The sequence below is a fragment of the Perna viridis genome, chromosome 6 (genome assembly GCF_037379345.1).
Source record: "Perna viridis isolate PV_CMFRI_1.1 ecotype Kerala chromosome 6, ASM3737934v1, whole genome shotgun sequence".
NCBI classification, from domain to species: domain Eukaryota; kingdom Metazoa; phylum Mollusca; class Bivalvia; order Mytilida; family Mytilidae; genus Perna; species Perna viridis.
The window spans coordinates 13,206,925-13,231,387 of NC_142450.1; the positions used below are offsets into that span (position 1 = coordinate 13,206,925).

A 24,463-nucleotide genomic window follows, 5' to 3' on the forward strand; every position below is an offset into this window, starting at 1 on the left:
GCTACTTAAAAACAAAAGATATGTATTCTGTCGGTTATGATTGACATTGCGAAATTCCATTTTTTTCTATAGACAATAGTGTTGGTTGAAGTTCTTTGAATTTCATCGATATACGAATATAGGACTTAGAGCAGTCTTTCCTCCCTTTAATGAGAGTCGTATTGGTTTACAAAAATTAAAATCAAAGTACTCATGTACTGAATCAATTTATATCGATAATTTATATTTTTACGCCTCAAATATTCATCAAATAGCAAAATAAGGAATAAAAGGAAAGCACTGGGGGTCGAATTCAAACGTATTTAAACACAAGCTTTTTGTTGTAAATAGTTTTTTTTTTAATTCATCATTCTGATTACGAAGGACATCACCCAAAAATACACACAAAATCCACGATGCATCCTAGCAGTACGCCAGTTTGCGTAGTATTCATGCTCTATGCCGGTTTAAACGGAACATCTAGATGAATTAACACAAAACTATCTGACATACTGCGTAATTGAACTACAAAGTACTAGTTGGCCTTTCCCAGTTTCTAAATTTTCAAGCCGGAATTCACTTTATCGACACCCAAGTCGAAGCTGCCTGTCAAATTATTCAAACCAAGCATTGAAATAAATCATGACCTTAGATATGTGTACCTCTCAACTTGCTACATTCCTCAGTTGATAAGTGGTACTAGTTATCGCATAGGCACCTATGTGTCATTTAAAGCGCTTAGTTTCAAGGCACCTAGTTCTAGGCACGCGTACACGAACATGAACGACAGAGTCTTAGAACATAATTGAACAATTATATCTGGTACAGCAAACACTTTTAAGGCTCTGGAGTACCTGAAGCTAGCTGCATTATCTTTACACATGGCAAAAATAGCTAAATAACATGGTTATTACAAAAAAAACAATATCACTAGACCACAGACTTACGTGCACCATTCCAGAAAAAAGCATATGGCATCGTCTCAGCAAAGTTTCATTTTGATCTGTCATCCCCGGGATTCCCATGTCACGAGGCTGTAAACGTAATTTAAATACACGATACACTGAGTGATACGTCGGGATGGTTTTTGGGGTTATGGTATCCTTTTGTAAAATAATTGGCGAAAAACTGAGCCGCAAATAATTGCATGGAACCCCTCTCTTTATATAAATTTCTAGATTGGATCCACCGCCACCTTTTTTGTACACATTTCCAGCTGCCCTGCCCACCGCCACCCCCGGGTATAAAAATAGTCGGTGGCTGATAGTCGCGCAGGATTTTTATTTCTAGCTAACACCGAACGTATTAATATGCGTCTAAAAATAAATAGGCAACAGTGAACGACTGCTTTAATCATGTAAATGCATAGAAATAAACAGGAACCGATAAAAGGTTTGAGATCAACTATTTTTAATTGGATCGTTGATTATACAATCCTAATTAATCAGTGTATTTGGTTCGCAGTAAAATTTGTTAATTAGGTTTGTTTATTGACGTAAATTACCTTGAATTTAATTTGTATATTTAAATGCCTATTAAATGGACCTGACTATCTGCATTTGAACCTGAATGGGTATGCCAGTGGAACTATTTTAGTAAGATACATGTAATTGCAGATGCTATCAGGCTTTACAAATCTAAGGGCTCTGACGACTGCTTTATCAATTCTAATCTTTGATTTAAATTGATAAAAAAAAAAAAAAAAACACAACCCTTACTTTTGTTGGTATCTAGGGAACCAGACAGATGGATGTGAACCAGGATGGAAGCAACACAATAAAACGTGTTTCATCGTAGTTCCTAGCAAACAGACATGGAGTATGGCCCAGGTTTGTTAATTAAGTTATGGCTAAATACGCACATACCAATTTAATTCTTGCTCTAAATAATTTGGCAAGATAAATTATTTTACAATTAGCAGAACCTTTGTGATTTGGATATTACTGGTTGTTTTTATGACTGCATGAACTGAAAAAAGAGATAAACAATACACATAAAACTGATATAAACATGATGACATGATGCCATATCATCGCAATGACGTTACGCACGCTATTGCGGCACATTTGGTAACGTTAGAATTCGACGTTTGTCGACACTTTTCGTTTCTTGCTTGCTTGCATATTGAAACACGGGTACAGTAAAGCAAAATATACAATAATTTCTGATTGGAGGTAAATGAAACATCTTCAACATTTCTTAGAAAAAAACGAACAGATTAATTAAATTGATTATCAGTATTACCGGTAAATTAAATTTGCACATGCATGTTCACCGCAGCGTGGAATGCAACCGCAACATATATGCACACTCTGTCTGTCTAGAGGGGAAACATTGCAACTTTCTCCTGCGATAAATAAATAGGTGCATTTTGATATACATGCATGTATGATTTTATGTTACATGTGCCAATAGCAGACTTTGGACCTATCACAACTTAGTATTTCGATTGAAAGAGCTTTCTGTTCATAAGAAAATCGGGCTTTCATCAACACCCATTAGATAGCCGCTCATTAATGAAGATTTTCATTTCATTTGCTCATTTGCGTTTTCCGAAATAAAAAATGTTTATGACTCCCTTTCCTACATTCATTTTATCTTTTAGCATTCTGCTTTTCTATATCTTTTTAAAGTTTTGTCAACTTTATTTTGCGTTTTCAGTCATTCAAATCCGATCGAATTCCTATAAACTATAATAATTTATTCTATTCCTTTTTGGTTTATTCTTTCGTTTGTTAATTACACAAAATAAACATTCTTTTAGTCTTTTTGAATCCCATTGATTTCGATTTTTTGTCTCTTTCAGTTGCACGTTCTATACTTGTATAAGTGTCTGGTTCTTGTCATCTAAAGCAGAAATTATTTCCGTTTTATTTCCCCATTTCCAGATCGACGGAAAACGTTCCAAACGTTCAAAAAGTGAAAGTTCGCTAGACATTTGTTTTCTTCGAATTTTCTGCGTTTTAAACGATTTAAATCATAAAAAAATGAAATATGTGTATTCCTAAGTGTATGAACAATTACAAAGTATCATTATTTCATAGAAAAAATTGCCAATTGATTGAAAAATTGCTTTGGAACATGAACTTTTCTCAGCGAACCCAGAAAATATTGACATCTGACATTTCGACAGACATTTTCAAAAAGACCTAACTTTTTTGTCTGTACTGAAAATTTTATCAAATGCCGACGTAGAATTGCTGAAAGTATGTACATTTTCAGGAAATATTAATCGGAAAAGAATATTGTGTAAATCAGTTCTTACTTTAGTAATAAAATTTGATTACTGAACACTTTTAGAACTCTGACCATTTACCAACACTCCCATTTTTGCATTGAATATTTTTTTGCCTAAAATTAACGCAATTTCGATAATTATCTCAAAAAGAACATACGAAATTATTCTTCCATGCACAATTTGGCGAATTTCGTACCCTCCGCAATAGCACAATTCACTATTTTAGCTTTTTTGGACCTACAGTGTGTTACACCTGACATACGGAATTTTGACGTTTTTTACGGGTTTTTGGAAAGTTTAATTGATTATAAAGAATTAGAAGTACCATTTGCGACAAATATTCAGAAATAATAATTTGTCCTGATTCCAACAGTATACAGCTTTCACATAATCAAAGTTTTGATTGTTTTCAATAGTCATTTATAGTTTAGATAGGTATGTTTTTTTTTCAACACAGTCAGTCGCAATAGCGTGCGTAACGTCATTAAGTACCAGTCCATATAAATTTCAGACACTGCCTATGGTAAGGTGATTCATGGTGTAGAAAAAAAAACCATGGATCAGACGATGCTTTTATGGTCTACATATGCTATATTTTTGTGACAATAGTCCTTCCTGTATTTAGATCCGTACTTTTGAGAAAATTACACTTTACATTTCCACTAAAATCAACCAAATCAAACCAAATCAAGAACGATAATTCTTGCAAAGTGCTCATTTCATGTATAATCTATATAATTTTTATCTCAAATTAAGCACAACCCACAAATGAAAAACTAAGACCGGTCGTGTGATCTATTACAGTTTCTGAGTTCGGAGAGTTTTCGACATGCATGAATCACCTCCTGTCTGATAAATTCAACGATGAATATCACTATTTTCAAAATATTATACATATCATACAATGTATATGTTCTATTTGCGTGCATTGAAAATCTGTTGCACATTTGAAAATAAAAAGAATGGAATTTTACTCATATGTTACCATAAGTCACAGAATTAATTGGTTTAATCTCATAGAACAATTGTTGTGTGCGTGTCTATTTCCCCTGTCTAGTCTCTTGGAGTATATTATTTTCTGCTTGTATCGTTGGTCCCTCTTTTTTTTATCACTTTCATTGTGTATTTTCATTTGCTTTGGTATTATCGCTTTAAGTTCATCTCTATCTAAGAATCGGGCAATATGTATATAAGGTGTGGCACATTAAAAAAAAAACCCAAAAATGCGTTTTTATAGCATTATCCAAGTATTTATACCTTAAAACCTCAGAAATAACCATCAAAGTGTTTGTAAAGTTTGCCTTTTTAATGTACTGATAGGTCAAATTTAGTTGAAATGCACTATGGAAAATGGCGGGAAAATGTTCCCGCACTTTTCTCTCTATATAAGAAGTAAAAAAATATCTACCGGTATGTCATTGATGAATCAGGATAAATTTAAATAGCTTTTAGTTGTTTTCTAGATGTATAGAATAAATGAGGCAACAAGAAAGAGACCAAATCAATAAATTGATGTTCCATCCATTGCCTGATTCGTACAAAACATGTACTTAAAATTGTTTTGTTATAAACATTTCTTACAAAGAAAACTAAATGGTTTTTTTTTCAGGAGCTATGCAAATCGACAGTGTTCGGTGGAAAACTAGCAGAGGTTCAAACGCAAGAAATTAAATTATTTTTTGACGACTACCTTGGCAGGACGTACGAAAGTAAGTATAAAATCTTTTTTTTTCAGATGTATGTGGTATCCTATAACTTTTGCTAGGGAATGCTTAAAATACAAGATAACATAAACCATGGCGCGTTGAACAATATCTCGTTGTCAACTGAAATATAAGATGCTGGATGTTTTATTTTCACATCAGTAAGACGTTTAGTAAGAACACTTGTTACGAACTTCATATTATGTTAAGATTTAGACAATTCAATAAAAAGACTAAGCCACCATTACCGGATTGTCGATCAATTTTACATGTCAATTTCCACCAAAAGTACACATTTCATTTCATTTAATTCCATTTATCACAGTATTCTTCTATAGTTCACATGACCTGGCTGAGGCAGATCCAAATGGGGAGTGGGGTTAGGTTCTATTATCCTAAAAAATAAACCATCTCAGTTCACTCAGCGCCATTTCCGGAATTCTGGATCCGCCACAGCATGAACAACTACAGTTATGCAGAAAGTATTTCCAAGACAGCAAAGGACGCTTACTATACTGATGCGCCGGTTCAAGTATCGCAGAACTTACATCTTCATGGAGTCCTCATGCACGTTATTTTTCAGGGTGCGTTTTCTTTCGCCTACTGCACATTGTTTCTACAATACATATCAGCTTTTTATTTATAGCTCTTGACTTATTCCCGGTGACTGTATTTACAGATGCCTTTTCTTCCGAACTATTCTGGTTGGGAGGAACTGATCAATATATGGACGGACACTGGGTTTGGAGCAGCTCTAATGCTACCATTGCTCCGTCATTTTGGTGGGAAAAAGCAACACCAACTAGTAACAATTCATTCAACTGCTTAACAGTAGGCAAATTCACTTTAAACAGGTTTAAAGATGAAAATTGTTCTGCAAAACATTTCTTCGTGTGTGAAAAAAGGTAATACTAGTATCTAAAGAATTGTGGTGGTCACTGTAAATTTCAAAAAGGAACAAATGAACAAAAATATACAATTATGTAAAAAAAAACCAAACAAAAACAAACAAACAAACAAACAAAACAAAAACAAAAACAAAAAACAAAACAAAATCCAGTAGTGAACATTATATACTCATTCATGCAAATCTTGTTATATCAGAGTGGAGCTTTACCTTAGCCCTGTTTGCTGAGATTTTCTCTGATTGTTTTATATTTTCATGGTAACAGGGTAATTTTAATAAAATGCGATATGCATTGCGTTCAAAACCCGAAATCAGAAGGTTTTTTTTGTGAATCCCTTGTTTCTTTGATTATGGTTATGAGATATATTTTTCCATAATTTTATTTTAATTTAAAAATCCAGTAAAGATAAATCAATTTGTGCTACTCATAATAATTGAACTTTTATTGGTAACTATATAATAGACACTAGTCTTCCTAATTTTGAGTCTGAGTGACATGCACACAGTGTATTATTTCCAAATATGCTAATCCTTGTAAATAGCACGTAAGCTAAATACAGAGCAATGAGACCAACTGGATCTTTATTTTGTTGGTGTACATACTACACTGTATTGAGGAATTGCATTACATCAACAATTTATAAATCCAACATCACCTTGATATAATCCATTATCTGCAAGATTCCTGAAAGGAATTACATTGTTCGTTTTTTCTAAAGACTTCATAAGAGGTACTTGTGTCTAATCCCTTAATCCCTTTTGTACTTTATTCGACAAATAAAATATGTTTAAACTTCTGATTTATTATATTAAAATAACACGATGCAATTCTAATTGACAGCCTGCCAGAACTTTCGACAACAGCGACACCAACAACTTTGGGAATATTCGGTGGAATCCAAAATGGCGACAATGTCAACTCCAACCAGCAGACGGTTGCACCTGATGTAGACACTAATCATGAACTCCCCGTGTTTGTTGGATGAAATTTATACTAAAAATGCTGATTACACTAGAATACAAAATAAATCTATTTAAATCTTTGTGTTTTATAGGAGATTTATATAAAGATGTACATTTCATATTCAAGACCACTTCTAAAGCCAGTCTGTCCGAGTTTGTATACCCTAATTCATTCAAAAAGGGAAGAGGGTGCTAGCTAGGGGTGTCCGTCCTGCCGTCCGTACCATTTAGGGGTACCGAACTCTAATTCTTTACTCACCCTACACCACTATATAGCACTTTTACAGAATCTTTATTACATATTCCCATTATGTGCTTCCTATTTTAATTTTTTATCCTAATCAATTTGGAGGTCAAAAAGTGCATGTTATCAAATGGGTTGTGGGAGGTATCAAGTTGGTGAGCATTGCTCACAGTTTTTCTTATTCTTAATATTCTGACTCGCAAGAGTATAAAGTTAAGAGAACAATTAAGAAATATGTATAAATGAGGGCTATTTTATATATTTTTAAGCCATGCCATTTTAAAGGTATGACTTTGTTAACCAGAATGACTGTAAAAACAATTTCTTCTGTTCAGAACTGTAAAATGTGTGAATAAGAGCCATGCTTCCTGGAAATAACCCCTTTTGTGGTAAGTTGGTGAGAATGCTCAATATACACTTCCGCGAGGTAGAGCTTGGGTAAAACTAAAGAATTTTCCTCGCGGAAGTGTATATTGAGCTTGCTCTACGCATGCCCACCGACTACCCCACAGATAGCACTAAAGGGTCCATTGAAACAAATTCTAAACTAAGCATAAATTCTGCAACGCAATATCGAAAAGTTTGTGTGGATCGTATGCATAACATAGCATATACGTCATTTTTTATCCAAATTTTAGGATATTTTATCTATTTTTTTTTTTGAAAATGTGCTAACTGCACAATACACAACTACTTAACATTTTTGTCATAATTCGAGCAAAACATTAAAATATTTCACATTGTACTTAAATTTTCGATTTAAAAATCTCTACATTCCCCAATGGGAACAATTTAAAATAAGGTGTATACAATAATATGTATTATTTCATTTATGAAATCTTGTAACAACAAAAATGGTATTAGTAATTAATGTACATTTTATAAAATAATGGCTGATGTTATATTCTGAATATAATATAGTATCTTTTAAAGAAAGTTCATGCTTTTCATAAGTTAGTTTAATTAAGGATTGTTCTTGGTTTATTCACCGTAAACCGACCAAAAGTCGTTCCATAATCTAATAGCAATTGAAAACAATTCTTTTATTAAGTTGAACAAGGAGACAGAAATAAAATCACAATATATTGTTTTTAAAATGAAAAATCAATACTGTCAACTGTCAATCGATTGCGCCATGTAATTTACAAGCATGATTTTAGTGTATTTGGATACCCCATTAAAGTAGTTGCATAGTTAGGGGTCATGGCTAAAATGCCAAGTTAGGTTATACAAAATGAACAATGTGCTCGACAAAGTGGTGCTCGAAACGCTGAACAATTGAGAATTTGGTAAAAAAAAAATAAATATTTATGAACATAGTTTAATTTCAGAAGGCCCCGTGCAGGTCCGGGTGTTAAAAGAATAGGCCTGCAGCAGCGCTAAGCTTGTCGTATAAGGCGACTAAATAGTGCTTAGAACCCTAGCCGGGGGTTAGGGCGCTCTGCCCACAGAGCAACTGGGATGTGTGCCCCAGGTGGTGGAATGGGGTACCCCTGGCGTGTTACATGCTGGGGTTGTCAGGCTATAATACGGAAAACCTGACCGCAAACCATAGTGGTGCACCGTGTTGGGAAAAATGCCACGTTCCTCGCACGTTAAAGAACCCTGCTGTGGTATTCGATAGGAGTAGGAACCTTTGCGCTCCGCCACAGGAGGCTAAATTGCCCGACCTTACCCATCCCCCCTTTTTCCAGTGGCAATCAAAATTTGTCGACCCTATTATCCTTGTGACCCATCCTTTTTTTTCATTTCATGTTCATTTTATCATCCATTTCATGTTCATTGTCTGAATATAGCTGAAATATTGCTGCTCGGACGTTAAACCCCAACAAACAAACAAACAAAACATAATTTCAGAAGTACCACGCCTTCTGATTCAATAACAAAATTTTCATCATCTCAAAGACCAAATTTTGTAATGTGACTGTGACGTCATCAAAATATTTTATTGATTTACTCGTTGAAGTTTGATACTTTAATTAAATTGTAAGGAATGAATGTTATATTTTTCTGTTTATTTAAAAAAAACCCTCAATATTCGTGGTGCACAATTGAATATAACTTGCTACACAGGTTAATTAGTGTGCACCACGTGATTGAGGTTATTGCTCCATGCACCGAAAATGTACAACAGCTATTTCTTAAATAATTGTTACAAATTAAACCGAGCAGTATTGATAAACTACAAGTAATAGACACCAGACTTTTATCTATATTATATGTTAATAAATGTGTAATTTCATATTGGCCCTATTTTAGGATTGAGGTCTGTCATATTGGTCGAGGCATCGCCGAGGGCCAATACGGCTGTTGAGGCCAATATGATTGACCAAAACCTATAGCAGGGCCAATTTGAAATTACATATTTATTGACAATTTCATTAACCAACTCAACTAGATGAGTTGTAGAACTGTTGTTTCCGTGTTTTTACCAAGAACATGTAGGTTTATTTGCATTATTCAGTCTTAAATATCCTTTTTGTATAAAATGGAAGATTTTGTTTTGTGTTTCTGCAGCTTTTAGGTTACAGACCACCAATTCAACCAATGAGCATTTGGAACGTACGCAAAAATAGTCCTACGCAGAAATTACCCCTGTTCCTCATAGTGCTGTGAAAAAAGTTCTCATCTTATTTAAAAAATTTAAACAGTTTCTGAAAGGAAAAACATTTTTGTACATTTTATAGGTGCATTTTGCTTCTTGTGATGTGAAGCCTTATCTCCATAATGATTTTTAAATATACCCCTATCTTGTGAAAACACTGGGATTTCCCATGCTATTTATAGACCCTTCACTTCCGGTGACCAGTACTGCACTGCAAGTCTGCTAACCCCACATGCCATTCTGAGGATTGTGAGCTGACATATGTAGAATCATGCTGATATATAGTCTTCTGCAGGTTAGAGTTAAGGTAAAGTCCAGAGAAGCCATTGAATATTGTGAAATTAGCATAGAAGCCTATGGAAAGTGGAATCAGTGGTTTTTAGCCTTAAGTGGAAGCCATGGCAAAATGAAACGTTTCTTGAAATAGCTTTAAACTACTTGAAGACCTTGTTAACTTTGCCATGAGAGGAATACACTACAAAAATCCTTCAAAATATGCATTTTTTTAAGTTATAGGTCCAAATTATGGAAAATTGGTCTTTTTGGCTGATTTTTATGTCCTATCTTGTAAAAAGTGTAGAAAATTTAGTAAAAATATCAAATATTAAACTTTGAGGGCTATATTTACCTAAATATGGTGGTAATAAGCACTTGAAATCAAGTTTTGTGTAGATTTGAGCAAAAATTAGGTTAGAAATGAGGAAAAACTCACTTTCATTACTGCGGTTAAGGCCATATCAGCATTCCCCTATGGCAACATGGAAAATCCATTACTGAGTACTTTTTTTGCTTTAGGTGCCCTTTACTGGTCATGGTTTAATGTGAAAACACTGTATTTACAAATTTAAAGCCAAATATATCACCTTTTGTGAAAATTTAAAGATTTAGGATTTTTGACATGTGATCAAGAAAAAGGGGGAGGCATGTCAGAAATAAATTTTTAAAAATAGACCAATTTCTCAGAAAATGATTACTTTTAAAACTATTTCTTCATTGATATTGTTAAAAAACAAATTGTGATTGATATTTTTTATTTGAAAAGTCAGAAAAAGTTCTTTGCAAATATTTAATGCATTTAAGTATGGTAGAATATTGTCACTTTTTTGCTGACACAACTTGGTTACCCTATATTTAAAAATCAAATATTTAAAAAAGTGCTTGTCACATTTCACTGAAACTTTGCAAATGCATTCAGTATGTGTGTAGGAAGATACCTGTATAGTTATTTATTTTTTCTAAGACAAAAAGTGACTCTTTAGGTTACAGACCACCAATTCAACCAATGAGCATTTGGAACGTACGCAAAAATAGTCCTACGCAGAAATTACCCCTGTTCCTCATAGTGCTGTGAAAAAAGTTCTCATCTTATTTAAAAAAATTTAAACAGTTTCTGAAAGGAAAAACATTTTTGTACATTTTATAGGTGCATTTTGCTTCTTGTGATGTGAAGCCTAATCTCCATAATGATTTTTAAATATACCCCTATCTTGTGAAAACACTGGGATTTCCCATGCTATTTATAGACCCTTCACTTCCGGTGACCAGTACTGCACTGCAAGTCTGCTAACCCCACATGCCATTCTGAGGATTGTGAGCTGACATATGTAGAATCATGCTGATATATAGTCCTCTGCAGGTTAAAGTTAAGGTAAAGTCCAGAGAAGCCATTGAATATTGTGAAATTAGCATAGAAGCCTATGGAAAGTGGAATTAGTGGTTTTTAGCCTTAAGACCTGGTGATCACAGTTCATTAAATCTAATTCTAACTCAAAATGGCGGCGTCAAATGACCGGAAGTTATGATGCCGTATTGGCCCTGGTTTGATCCATATTGGCCCCGTATAGAAGCCCAGTTTGACTGCATATCAATTGGCCTGTTTTTGACATATTTTAACGTATTATGGGTAGTTGGTTAATAATGTTTTTGACGTGCCATATAAATTATCTTTTTCAATGGGGTTATGTCAAAAGTTGTACACATATCGATCAATATAATTTGCTAATTTCCACGATTAGGAAACCATAATTTTTCCCCAAACGTGTTGTACCGAAATGTATAAAGATTAAAAGTAATCATGGTTTTTGTTTCGTGTGTTATTTCCCTCTAAATTATATTTTATTTGTATTATTGTTTCATGAAAAAAATATATCTGGGTTCTAGTTGCTATTATTCTTGATATCATTTTTATCGATTATATTGATTAAATTATTTCATTTGAGATTATGTCTATACATTTTGTTTGTATTTTTTTTTTGACAATCAAAAAAATACCGAGAGAAGTAACAGTTTGTTTTCAATTCCTAAAAACATAATTTTAAGAGATTTTTAGGCTTCTAAATCTAAATGAAACTATATTGTACACAAGGGCTCACCTTTAGCCTAATCATATAAAAAGTCCTACAATGCAGATACTCCAAATTGATCCCAGTTCGATTATGAAACATAACAAAATCTCAGGAATTAGTACCAAGATTTGAGAGCAATTGTACAAACATTAGATGAATAAGCATTATCTGATTTTCCAATGCGTCTTTGATATCAGTAAAAAACACAGTAGCATCAAAACTAAACGAGAATTCAAAGATAAAAGAATCCAAATACATTGGCTAATATTAAAAACAGGAAGCAGACACAATCCACGTTTTGATAACAGTAAAAAATACGCTTACATGCATGTATAAAAACTGTAGATAAGAAAAAAGCAAGACTGCACACAAAAAACTAAACGTTTGGTATATGAATACCCACACATATTGAAAAAGGAAGAGACAAAAACAAACAAAACAAGCAAATAAGAAACAAAAAAAAAACACAAAAACAAAAACAAAAAAACAAAAAACAAAAAAAAAAAAAAAACGAATGTTTACAGGTACTCCGGCATCTGGCTCTGCAATCAGTGAATATATCTAATTGAGAAAGTTTTAGTACACTGAGCTAATGTTTATATCCGTATACGTCATCGAGGCTTGTCTAACAATACCCTACAGGTATGCTTAAAAGCACAAGAAGCTTTCATAAGCTACACACATTTCTAGTTTCCATGTTCAGACAGACAAAAAAACCCAAACAAAAATGAACCAAGATATACGTTATACATACCAGACAGTTTTCGGATGTCGGAGAAACAACTTACCTACATATTTAAGAAACTATTTCAATAAACAATTATACTTTGTAATTTACTTTATTATACTTTATAATTTGACTCTAAAAAAAGCTAATGTTTAATTACTACCAGAGTATCCGTAGCTATCGTGATTTTTGGCGCCATAAATAAAGAGTCCAAAACCAACTCCATTGATATTTTCAGCTTTGTGATGTCCCGGGTTTACATCAACAGCAAATGTAGTATAATTTATGTTATGAAGTGTTGCCTGTTTTTTTACAGTTGGTACAATAGAATTTCCATCCAAACGAAGATTATTGATTTCATTAGATTTAACAATGACTGACAACGAGCTAGTAAAACCATGATATGGAACGGAGAACATGTAAACGCTTCGAAAACGATCAACACCAGGAATGCTCATCATGAACGCATCTGCTCTATCCAATGTGTACTCTCCGTAGAGTTGAATCATTATCGGGGACGTCGATTCAATAACGGACACACTTTTGTAATCGAATTCTCTTAGTTCGTTCGCATTCAAAGATACATGATTTTGTGTGGATGAATAAAGAAAAACTGATGTAACACTTTTTGTATATATTCTAATTCTACCATTGAATGAAATCGATAGTGCAGGGATAACAAACAAACGAGAAAATTCGTCTATGGGGATGACCATTTCCGACATATGGCTACAACCCGAGTTCAAAACGCCTCCACACTGATTCCCCGATATAACAGCGATAGGATTTGACGAAGATATTATTGTACCACTCAAATCACAGGTTTTACATGATAATTGAAAGGTTTCGAGAGCATTGATTGTTATGTTAATCATCGAATTATTGTTGTATGTAGGGTGATTGAATTCTATCTTTCCTGAGGATGACATTGTATAAATACTTAAAAATGTATTATTTGACATTGTAGTTATCCCAAATAAACTATCATAACTGCCGGTAAAATAATAGGAAGGTACTATATATTTTCCTCCTAGCATGCTTAAAGGCAGAACTGTGAAGCCATCACTCGTGCCTCCTTCATGATTAAATCCGTACAGATTAACTGGAACATCACAATCCACCAATATTCCTTTCTTACTAAAACCAGGGGTCAGTGTCATTGATGTTGTGAACGTATACGTCGTTGTGTTACCAACGGTTACAGAAATGGAGTCAGAATCCGAATTAACTGGTGATGAGATACTACAAATCCCGTTGTGGTTCAAAGCATTGATGAAAAGTTGTTGCATAGTAGCATTATCTGCACCATAATTTTGGGTATAAAGCAAAAGAAACTTGTAATTTCTTTTATCTGAAATCAATGATTGACATAATTAGCTGGTGACTATATTCACATTATAAATGAAAATTAAGATTACAGTTTAGTTTTTTTAATTGATATTTATATTTTCACCTAAAAAACTTACTATGTGAACAAAGAAGGTGACTATTACAGTTGTCTGTATCATTACAGCACTGATCACACATCAGTCGATATCCTGGTACGTTCCGCTTACCAAACACCTTTAATATTCCATGGGAACAAATCTAGAGGTAAGAACGTCAATAAAAAAATTGTAGTGTAAATAACATTGATTTTTAGCTACTCCGGTAGTGTGTCGAAATGATAAATCCATACTGATATACTCTAAATATAATTTACAATGTTATTTCGCTTTATACCCAGCTAGCACAAACACGTAATAACAATGTTTTAGAAAGACTGAAAACATTTTTTAGAAATGTTTTTAAAACGTAAAAATGTATGGTTGCAGAATTGTTATAATAACGTTTTCAACAACCATTCACTATAATGTTATTATAATATTTTTCAATAACATTTTTTTTTAATCTAAATTATGAATATTTTAATGCCATAATTGCATACACATACAACATGTTTAACATGAGATAAGAAATTTATAGAGTTAAATTCTTTATATTTTGTAGATGTAGCAACAAACTAAACGCTTATTCATCTTCAGGCATCTCAAGCAGTGTCCATTTCCGTTCTTTCGTTTCCTAAAAAAATATGTACATGACTAATGGTATAGGCACGATTTACATACCTACAGTAGTTATAATTAAAACTAAAGGAAAAATTATACATACCATCAATTACATATTACTTGATTTTTTTTTGCAACAGATGTATGTGTCAGTCATTGAAATACCATTGTCTGCTAGATTAAAACTGCAGCTTTATATCAAGATTTTATTTGCACCTTTAAAATATATGCCCTCTTCAAACAGGAAGTGGATATCCATGGAACCAAACTTCATACATGTGTTCTATAATTAAACCTTTATTGATGTTCAGCAAAAACAGAGGTGGGAAATTAATGACATTACCAATATGTCCCTCAAACGCCATACTTTCGGAGTTTCTGGATTTGCTACTGATTTATGTAAAACAGTGATTTCATATTGCGGTCAAATGAATGAAGATAGACTAAAAGACTAACAAATGCCATAATCACTTGTCATGGTCCAATCAGATTCTCATCACTATATAAAACTTACCTTGAAAAAAAATAATCATCTTGATTTATTGGGAACATTAAATCATTAGGTATGAGCTTCTTATGTAATTCTTATTCCATGAAAAAAGAGAGAGATTATGTGTATTTCTTACAACGAAATAAATTCAAAATGATAAGCATTATATAATCAAAACTGTGAACTTTATTAACTCTATCCAAACCCCCAAACAGGGTCAAAGTCTACAATAAATTCTAAAAATAAATTACTTAGCTTCAAAATAAATATCTTGGTTAGATGCAATGCAAAATATCAGTCAAAGTACTCATAAACATAATCACAATATTTATACAACTATCATGACGATGAAAAATGGTTTAAACATACATCTATAATGGAAAACTGTTGGAAAATACACACTTCAAAAAAATTGTAAGCTGCTGACAATAAATGTCTATATTCATTCAGAAGATAGTTGTTCTCTTTGACACATACCTTAAAAGTACCAAGTTTGGTCAAGAATTAACGTAAAGTTTGAATGTAAACATAGGCAAAACTAGTAACCGGGTTAATATCTATGACGTTCTTTTGTAAGATAATACGCACACTGAATTGCTCTGACATATTCGATAGCAACATGTGACACATCATTTTCACTATTATCTATATCGTGCATTCATCTGTTCTCGATAGTGACGAATTCTATGACTATAGGCAATATGATATAAAACGCAAAATCGCATGTGTGGTCTATTCACAAGGAATTACCCAACTGAACACTTCCTTGGTTCTATCAGCTTTGATTTTGCCATGTTGCGTATTAAGGTATGTATAATACCAATAAACTTTAGTGCCCCTTAATTTTACCTTTCTCTTAAACCCTAAAAACCTCATATTATAAGCGACCACTTCTCCCAACACATATTTTGAATGTAAACAAATTTCATTGAAAGTGGTAGGTCATCTATTAAGCGGTCATGTGCAGTCAGGATAAAGAAACGGCAAGTCAGTAAGAAAAATATGGTGCGCAGTACTGGTCGTATCTTAATATATCTTACCAGAAAACGTTAACACATCATGACGTTATCAAGGTTTTAAGAGATATAGAGGAGCAATAATATGAAAAGTCTATTAATTTTGGGCAAATCATAATACGAATAACCATGTAGATCTTTGCTTCTATAAAAAATATACGATGTGATTAAAAGTTTTTAGCCATATCAAAGTTAATCAATAGCCATATCAAAGTTAATCAATAGCCATATCAAAGTTAATCAATTATAAAATTCACTGGAGTAATAGATGGACCCTGATAGTATGAAATATCGATAAAATATGTTGAATTATTTATTTTTTTATTTTCACTTTCCAACTATGTCTCTCATGCCATACATACAGAGTCAAACCCTATCGAGAACTGATGACGTAGTACCCAAAAAGTCATTAATAAGGTCACCTAACTAAAATGTGTTCTTCTCACAATGTAAACATGCAATCTCGCCAATCTTCGGAGAAAATAATAAAAAAAACCCCACAAAGATCAGTTCTTATAATGACTTTAAAATTGGAGCTATTTGATAAGTTGTTCAACAACATTGATATACTATCGATAACCGATGACACCAGGATATAGGACGTTCTCTGTGACTCTCAAAATACACTATTTATTCAAAGTTCGCGGCAATATAAACATATCAGTTAGTTCACTGAAACACTTATCTATCATAAGAAAATAATCCAAAGTTAAAAACTTACTCCGTGCGGGGTCAACACCTTATTGTTTGATATAAATTTTGACATGTTAAATCAGGGGATATCATAGGGAAAGGGGAAGGAAACAGAGAAATATACCGCAAGAAAATGGCGATTATTTCCTCTCGGAAAAGCTTTGGGTTCTTTAAAAATGCCCGATAAATATATAAAGTAACGCTGTGTTCTCGCTAACGAGATGTTCATTTCATTGGCTGTAAACATAGCCGAAACATAACGAATATTGTAATTAGCCACGTGCATAACAGCTTTGTTTTTTTAGGTTAAACCTCTATATTCGGCATCCTTTATATAATAATTTACAAATAATATTCAAACCGTAGACATTTGTTTGAAAATTTAAACAAATCAAGTACATATATCCAGCGGGTCATTTTTTTCTGTAAGTTTTTTTATAACTTCAAAGAGGGGGGGGGGTCATTTTTGTGCACATGGATTTCAAGGGGGATCCAATTTTTAGTTAAGCAGAGCATTACACTAGTCGAATTAAAACATATTTTACCACCATTAAACATTTTATTTCATTGTCACATGCATGATCTCTGGTAAAATCAAGTTCACATATCAACATAACCATCAGGACCTAAAACATTTACAGTTATTAAATCAAATTGGTCCGACTTATCTGCTGACGATTCAATTTCCTTACCAATATCTTGAATCTCAAGAGCTGTGTCTGATTCTGCTTGATTTTGATCAGACTTTTCCAAAGTATCAAGTTTTGGAATTGAAGACTTGAATTTTTTATTGCAAGAATTCTTTAACTTCTCAACTGTTTTTGCTTCAAAGAGTAATCAAGGGAACTACGTTTATAACGGTAATAAGAAGAATGTTATCCTGGGACAAAGACCAGACATGGAAAACAGACGTACAAAGAACATGAAATTTTGTTAAAATCAAATATACAAATTAACAAAAGCAAATGAGCAACTATGACTCCACTAAAAACTTGGAGCATGGACCAGGTGCGCCAGTAGGGTAAGCGTCCTCTGCTTTTCTAGAAACACCCACCGAGTTGCTCATAAAAGTCAAGTCTGGGGTAGACGAAAGAGGAAAGGAAAACCATGACACGTTGAAGAAATCAGTTTTCATGGCGCAGATGGATACACCGTAGCGGTCCATGACGACCATAACATAAAACTTCTATAGGGATGACTTCAATCTTGTAGCAACACAACCCTGTTCCAGAAGTTTATTTGTTAGAATTCTAGCGCGATACAAAAACTCTGCGTACTTTCGGCAAGCTCTGGCATAATGTAGGAGTTGTTATATGAAAACTCCATACGCATGTTTAATAGAGGGGGTATCACATTTTAAAAAAAAATGTTTTTAAGGGGGATAAGAAAATATCATGGGGGGTCAAGAAAATTTTATATGATTTCAAAATGACCAGTCCCCCCTCCCAGGTAAATAATGATAAATTTCTATATCCATTTGAATCGTAAGGGGAAAAAGGGGGGCTATATAGTTAAATTTTGTATCCTGGATCATTTTATGTAATATTCAAACCAGAACCTTTTTTTGCCTATTGCATCTTTGTATTTATATAAAATCATATATCATTGTCCTGCCTTTTTATTTCAAATGTGATCCTAGCCCCGACCCCCACTCATAAAAATCAATATGGTTACACAGAGGCGTATTCAGGTGGGGGAGTGCGCCCCCTAAAATTTGCAAAGCATGGGTTGTCAGGGGTAGATTTAGGCGGTTTCAAGTTGACTATAAATTTCTCGCTAACCACAAAAGATATCTACATTGCACCCACTATATATTTCAAAAATTTAAAACCTCAAAATTTGTGTCACCTCGCTCCGCTCGGCAGAATTTTTACTGTGCGCCCCTATCTAAAATCCTGGATCCGTCAATGAACAGGCATTACCAGCACAGTTGACTAATAATTATCATTCGATAAGATGTCCTATTAAACAGGTGCATATGGTATGATTATCCTCACCTCAACATCACTCTTAACTTTGTGAACAAAAAAAAAAAAAAAAAAAAAATCACAATTTACCAGTCTTGTAGAGTTTATACAAGGAAACCATGGATTCAGATCAATTCAATGTAAATTATAGGTACAAGTACATGGCATGATTATGATTAGCTCAAAATTCAACAATAAATCCTTCTTTTTCAAATTTGTGCATGTCTGTGAATGTTTATATTTTATTCTATTTACCCATGGAACTTGTTTTTTTTTCATTGACTGGCTGTGGTTTCAATGCATATTGCAATTATTTCTTGCATTTCAGGACAAGAATGTTTTACTGTATGAAATGATCCTGCTTTATACTACTCTACTATTGTGACATTTTGAGGCGCTTTAATAGTGCTACCTCACATAATCAACAGTTGCTTTAAAATAGCCAAATAGTTGTTACACAAAATTACTTGTAAGTAACTTAGAAGTAGTGAAAGATTTAGCACTCACTAGTCATAAGTAGAAAACTTAAATACATGTACCATTTATGTTTGCCAATGAGATACTCATTAAAAAAAACCAAGCAAGTAACGATTAAGCTTCTACAAGTGAAATCACCACATCGATATCAATAATGGGCAAACCACATACCATTAAGCAATCTATAAAAAGGCCCAAAAACAAATAAAGTAAAACTATTTACAAAAGACCAAAATCAACCTAATCTACAAAAACAATGAAGTAATTTTTTAGGTCAGTTGATAGAGTGACAGCTTGCAGTGCAAAGGATTCTAGATTGTATTCCAGGATGGTACTGTCAAGAAGTATACATGGCTGTTATTGTATACATGTATGAAAGTGACTTTTACGTTTGAAGCACAACACATTTAAACCTTGCACATTTGCATAAGAAATATGATTTTGAAAATCTTTATTTTCAAACTTCAGCTTCATATCAGCTTTCATTACAGTGCAAGCAGAGATTTGAACAGTATTGAAGATCATCTAAATTATACATGTATGAATTCTTTTCAGTTATATATATGCCATGGATGACCTGGAAGTATACAAATCAGTAATAAATATACATAATACTCATATTCAAAGTTATTGTGATTCATGATTTCTGTATTGAAGTAGACCTCTATGTAAGTAAACCCTACATTATATGGCTCATTGGATGTTTTTTTCTTCTTCAAACAAAACATCCCATTATGTTAAAATATTACGTCTATGTTACAACATTCATTTAAGTGTCATGGGAACTGTAGTGCTACATTTTAAGCGATAAACACATATGGGATCTATCTACATTACACATTTAGAAATAATACAAATACATTTCTAAAATAAATTGACTAATGAAAGTTTATAGTGAACAATCAAAAGACTTTGAAAATGGGGGTCCAAGCTATTAATTTCCTCATTTTTGCAAACATTTTCCACATTACTTCCAACATTTCGCAACAAAAGAGGTTGTTCCTACCTTTGGAACACCCTAAATCAATATTAATTGTTTTTTTTCAAAAAAAAAAACAAGGCATAAAAATATTGCATACAGAACCTCAAATACCTACACAATCTATTATCATACTTCATTTGAACAGAGCTTCCTGTTATGTATGACTTGTCAGGTAACTTGTATCATTGGTAGGTGAACATGACGGCTGCATCCAAAATTTTCTGGAAAATTTCAAAACATATTTCCTTTTAATATGGAAAAAGATACTGAGAATCAACATGGATAGACTTTTATCATACTGTCATGACTATGGTATAATTGTACATGTTCATGACAACATACTGTGCAAAAGAAATCTGATGACGGATAAAACTAGTTCCTTATCCTTAGTTACAAATATACAATGTAAGTCAACAGCTGGCATTTATGGACCTATTAAAAAAGTAAAAAAAAAAATAGCACGATAAACTTCTTAAGAAATTGAAAATTGTGTCTTATTTAAGGTCATACAAATGTATATGTAAATGTTTAGATTAATTTCCAAATCATATAATTCATTTAGTTTACCTCAAGTTATGTATGAAATGTTCTCATATGACTTACATGTACAATACCATGGAACATTAAATATTGTTTTTGATTGCTCTTGGTCAACTATTCAGCAATACTTGTTTAACTGGAGTTTCCTTGACCTTGTACATGAATTTATTTTTGTTCTCAAAAATGAAATATGGGGTACTGTATACACAAATAACAGATTCTTGTAAGGTTTTGTTTGTGTTACCCTATAATCAAGTAACTGTACAACTCATCATGTTCAACAAGTTTGTATCATAGACTGTTTCATTTAAATGAAAATCAACAGTCATTGACTCAACGACAACTCTTCATGTCTTTATAAAAATGTTTGTATGGACTATGGAACATGTATACAGTACACGTATAAGGCTTAAGAAAGTTTTTTTGTGTACCGTATCACCTGTAATTTGAACTGCACTCATTTACTTAGACTACAGCACATGATTTAGACAAATTATAATTAACAAATACATGGTATATGATAAACACTTAAGTCATTTATCATAATTCTTCATTATTGTAACTGTGTTCGAGCGAAATAAAATATTTGTATTTTCATCATGGCGGAACTTTAAACAATAATGAATGCATATAATTAATGTTCGTTCGTTTTGCTAATCAATATTTTGATATATAAAAATATAAATACAAAACATATAGCAAACAATTGAAATAAAAACAAACTGTCACGTTCGAAATGAAAAAAATATACTCAAATAAAACATTAATTTAGCGACAAATATGCCGAAGTTCATAAGCAAGCTGCTGATAAAAAACACAATGGAGAAAATGTTAAATAGTTTGATGTTTTTTGTAAAAGGTTTGGAATTATCTCAAACTACAATTTTCAGGTTCATTTGTATTCACCTTAATGTGTCACTTACTTTTTGGTGGAATATATGTCAATATGTGAGTACACGAAACTCAAATTCAGACGACACCCCCCCCCAATCTGACAGCATGGTTTTTCACAAAATACCGTTCGGAAGTCTGATTTTAGTTCAAAAGTCATGTAAAAGTCCGAGAATCCCGAACTCCTGTTTCCATGGGCTGGTTAAATTTGTCATTCCGGACATGCAATTGATATTATACAAAACCGGAAACGGAGATACCCGTAAATTTTCCGTCGCAGCACAAATTTCCGGGGCATTACAAAAACAAAATTAAAACAAAATCAGAAATCACTCGAGTGTTTGTCTTCACAGCGTTATGTTGTCTAGTGACTGGGAAATTGTAAAATGACTAATTGACCAGCTATTTTTATAAAACAAGATGACACAGACCAGTATTTATTCAAAGTACTTTGTCATATAGTTTTTAACTTATCTAATTACAAAGAATTGTACTTACATCTTGTTAGACAGAACCAGATTCTTTAAATCGTCTTCAAAAAGTGTGTGCTCCTTGCAAACTGGTGTATGATAATATGCTCGCTGATAAAGATTTGTTCTAACAGTGGCAATAGCAGCATGTGACACACCATTTGCACTATTATCTTATTATTTATATGGAGATGCCATCATCTATATATCATCGATATTGGTTAATTAAAAGCTAAGCAAAATTAAACTGGGACGAATTAATTGTAAATCAAATAGGCATGACAAATTAAGAAACTAGTATTACATGTATAATGCATGTGTATAATACATGTATCTTTGCTCGGTCATTTCATTGTATTTTTAAATAGAGATGTAATTATATATCCGCTATTGTCTTATAGTGCTAGATTATCAGGATTTCAATATCATGGCCTATTTATTTTTTATTTTATATTTGAAAATTGTTTTTTTTTGAATATTTAATTTTGAAATAGTTTAGAAACATTTTCTAAATTCATTTTAAAATGTTTTTTTTTTTTTTTTATAAAATAATATATTAAAATGTTTTTCTTACATTTCTACAACTATTTATTGAACATGTCAGAAAACTGTATTAAAACCATATCTGGAAATGTTTCAAAGGAATTTAATGAAAACATTATCAGAAACTATTTTTTTCGTAACATACAAGAAACATTTTTATAACATATCCAAATAATGTTTAAAAAATAGATCCAAAAACATTACAGTGACATGTTATTTAAACATTTCAAAAACATTTCAATAAACAGTTCTGAAAACCTTTTTCAAACTTAAACGGTAAAATGTTTCAAAAACGTTATCAAAACATTTTGAAAAAAATCAAAATATTTTAAAAACGATTTTAAAATGTTCTGTTGAAAATGTTTTAGCAAACTACCAATAAACTCGAAATAAAATATTTCGAAAAGGTTCATGCTACCTGGGTATATAGAAAAAAGAACTAAAAAGCAAACAGTTTGCATCTACTATTTACACAATAACTTAACACAACAGGTTAGCCACCTTTATTTTCAAAATACAGAGTATTTACCTGTGAAGTATCTTGGAATAATTCATTCTTAAGGTTTTTATGACATCATTTTCAAAGGCAGACAGATGATATTCATCACTTGTTTGTGTAGCAAAGAGTGCAATGCCTATTTTCAAGAGCAATGTTGTTCAACCTGCCAGTCTCAACTGGCAGCTTTAAGTTAAAACACCTTAAAAGTCCTAAATTTTACGATCGATCTTTTTAAAAGCTATATGATATTTTTTTTTATTTCAAAAATGATCGACGCATAAATCATGGCATAATAGCGATGGTTTATCAATAATAAGTAGATGTTAAAATGTTTGATAAATGTATTAGAAAAGCTAAATACATGAATTTAAAAGATCTAAATCTAAAGATACTGTAGTGCATATATGTGTCTTTTAACTACATGTGTGTGTGTGTTTGCATTAGTATGCGATATAAATGAGATCCATTCTTATATGCAACAGTTACAAAAGAAAACAAATGTGGTTATCGATCAGTAATGAATCAAAATGAAGCACCTTTTATACATCCAAGTTATCAATCAAACTCAATTATAGAGATTTCGATAAAAATATGAACCAATCGATCACTATTAGTTTAGGATTTTCATATTAGATTTCAGACAAATGATGAGTTAAATGATCAGAGGGTACTCCACCAAAGCACATCCCTTAATAGCGTTAGTCTCTGATGTGTCTTTATAATGCACGCTTTGGTCGTTGATAGGATGCTATTATTGCGTACTTTGAATTATCAAAAGTCAGTCACAATTCCGGGCAGAAAAGGTACATCACGGAAAAAAGCTGTACATTTTCATTAGTTTGATACAAATTTGTTATTTTCACCATTTTTTATAGATACTGCTCTGTAGATATATCCTGATAAGATTGAGATAATTTAAGACTCACTAATTTCACAAATTTTAATTGCAACGATTTATTGTAATGTTTCGTTATTTTATCGTCTTTTTGTATTAATACTTACCGATAGAGGTTTACAACCAAGATCATATAAATCATCATTACCATTATTGTATCTGTGGAGGTAACATGCCTAAAATGTAACCACTATCAACTATAAATTTGAGATATTAAAGAAAAGTATTGGCTCAATAGTAG

At 32.5% G+C, this 24,463-nt stretch overlaps 2 protein-coding genes across 7 annotated transcripts in view; one reads left to right on the forward strand and one right to left on the reverse strand.

The window, feature by feature from the left end:
* Positions 1 to 5,309: 5,309 nt before the first annotated feature.
* Positions 5,310 to 6,823, forward strand: LOC148613711 (uncharacterized). Its single transcript, XM_088586126.1, has 2 exons — positions 5,310 to 5,825; positions 6,669 to 6,823. Exons 1-2 carry the CDS (start codon positions 5,647 to 5,649, stop codon positions 6,811 to 6,813), a joined length of 324 nt encoding a protein of 107 aa, XP_088442252.1. The 5' UTR covers positions 5,310 to 5,646; the 3' UTR covers positions 6,814 to 6,823.
* Positions 6,824 to 12,804: 5,981 nt separating this feature from the next.
* LOC148613712 (peptidylaminoacyl-L/D-isomerase polyprotein 2-like) overlaps positions 12,805 to 24,463 on the reverse strand; it is a 55,689-nt gene continuing 44,030 nt past the window's right edge. For 4 of the 6 annotated variants that reach the window (XM_088587255.1, XM_088587254.1, XM_088587257.1 and 1 more), the window contains 3 exons: positions 24,330 to 24,398; positions 14,178 to 14,298; positions 12,805 to 14,062 (listed from right to left, as the gene is read on the reverse strand). In XM_088587255.1, the coding sequence (XP_088443381.1) occupies positions 12,864 to 14,062; positions 14,178 to 14,298; positions 24,330 to 24,398 (1,389 nt within the window). In that variant the 3' untranslated portion in view covers positions 12,805 to 12,863. Of the gene's footprint in view, positions 14,063 to 14,177; positions 14,299 to 19,838; positions 19,980 to 20,499; positions 20,606 to 22,313; positions 22,487 to 22,859; positions 22,911 to 24,329; positions 24,399 to 24,463 lie in introns of those variants that run through there. The other 2 variants (XR_015923429.1, XR_015923428.1) reach the window with 2 other exon arrangements.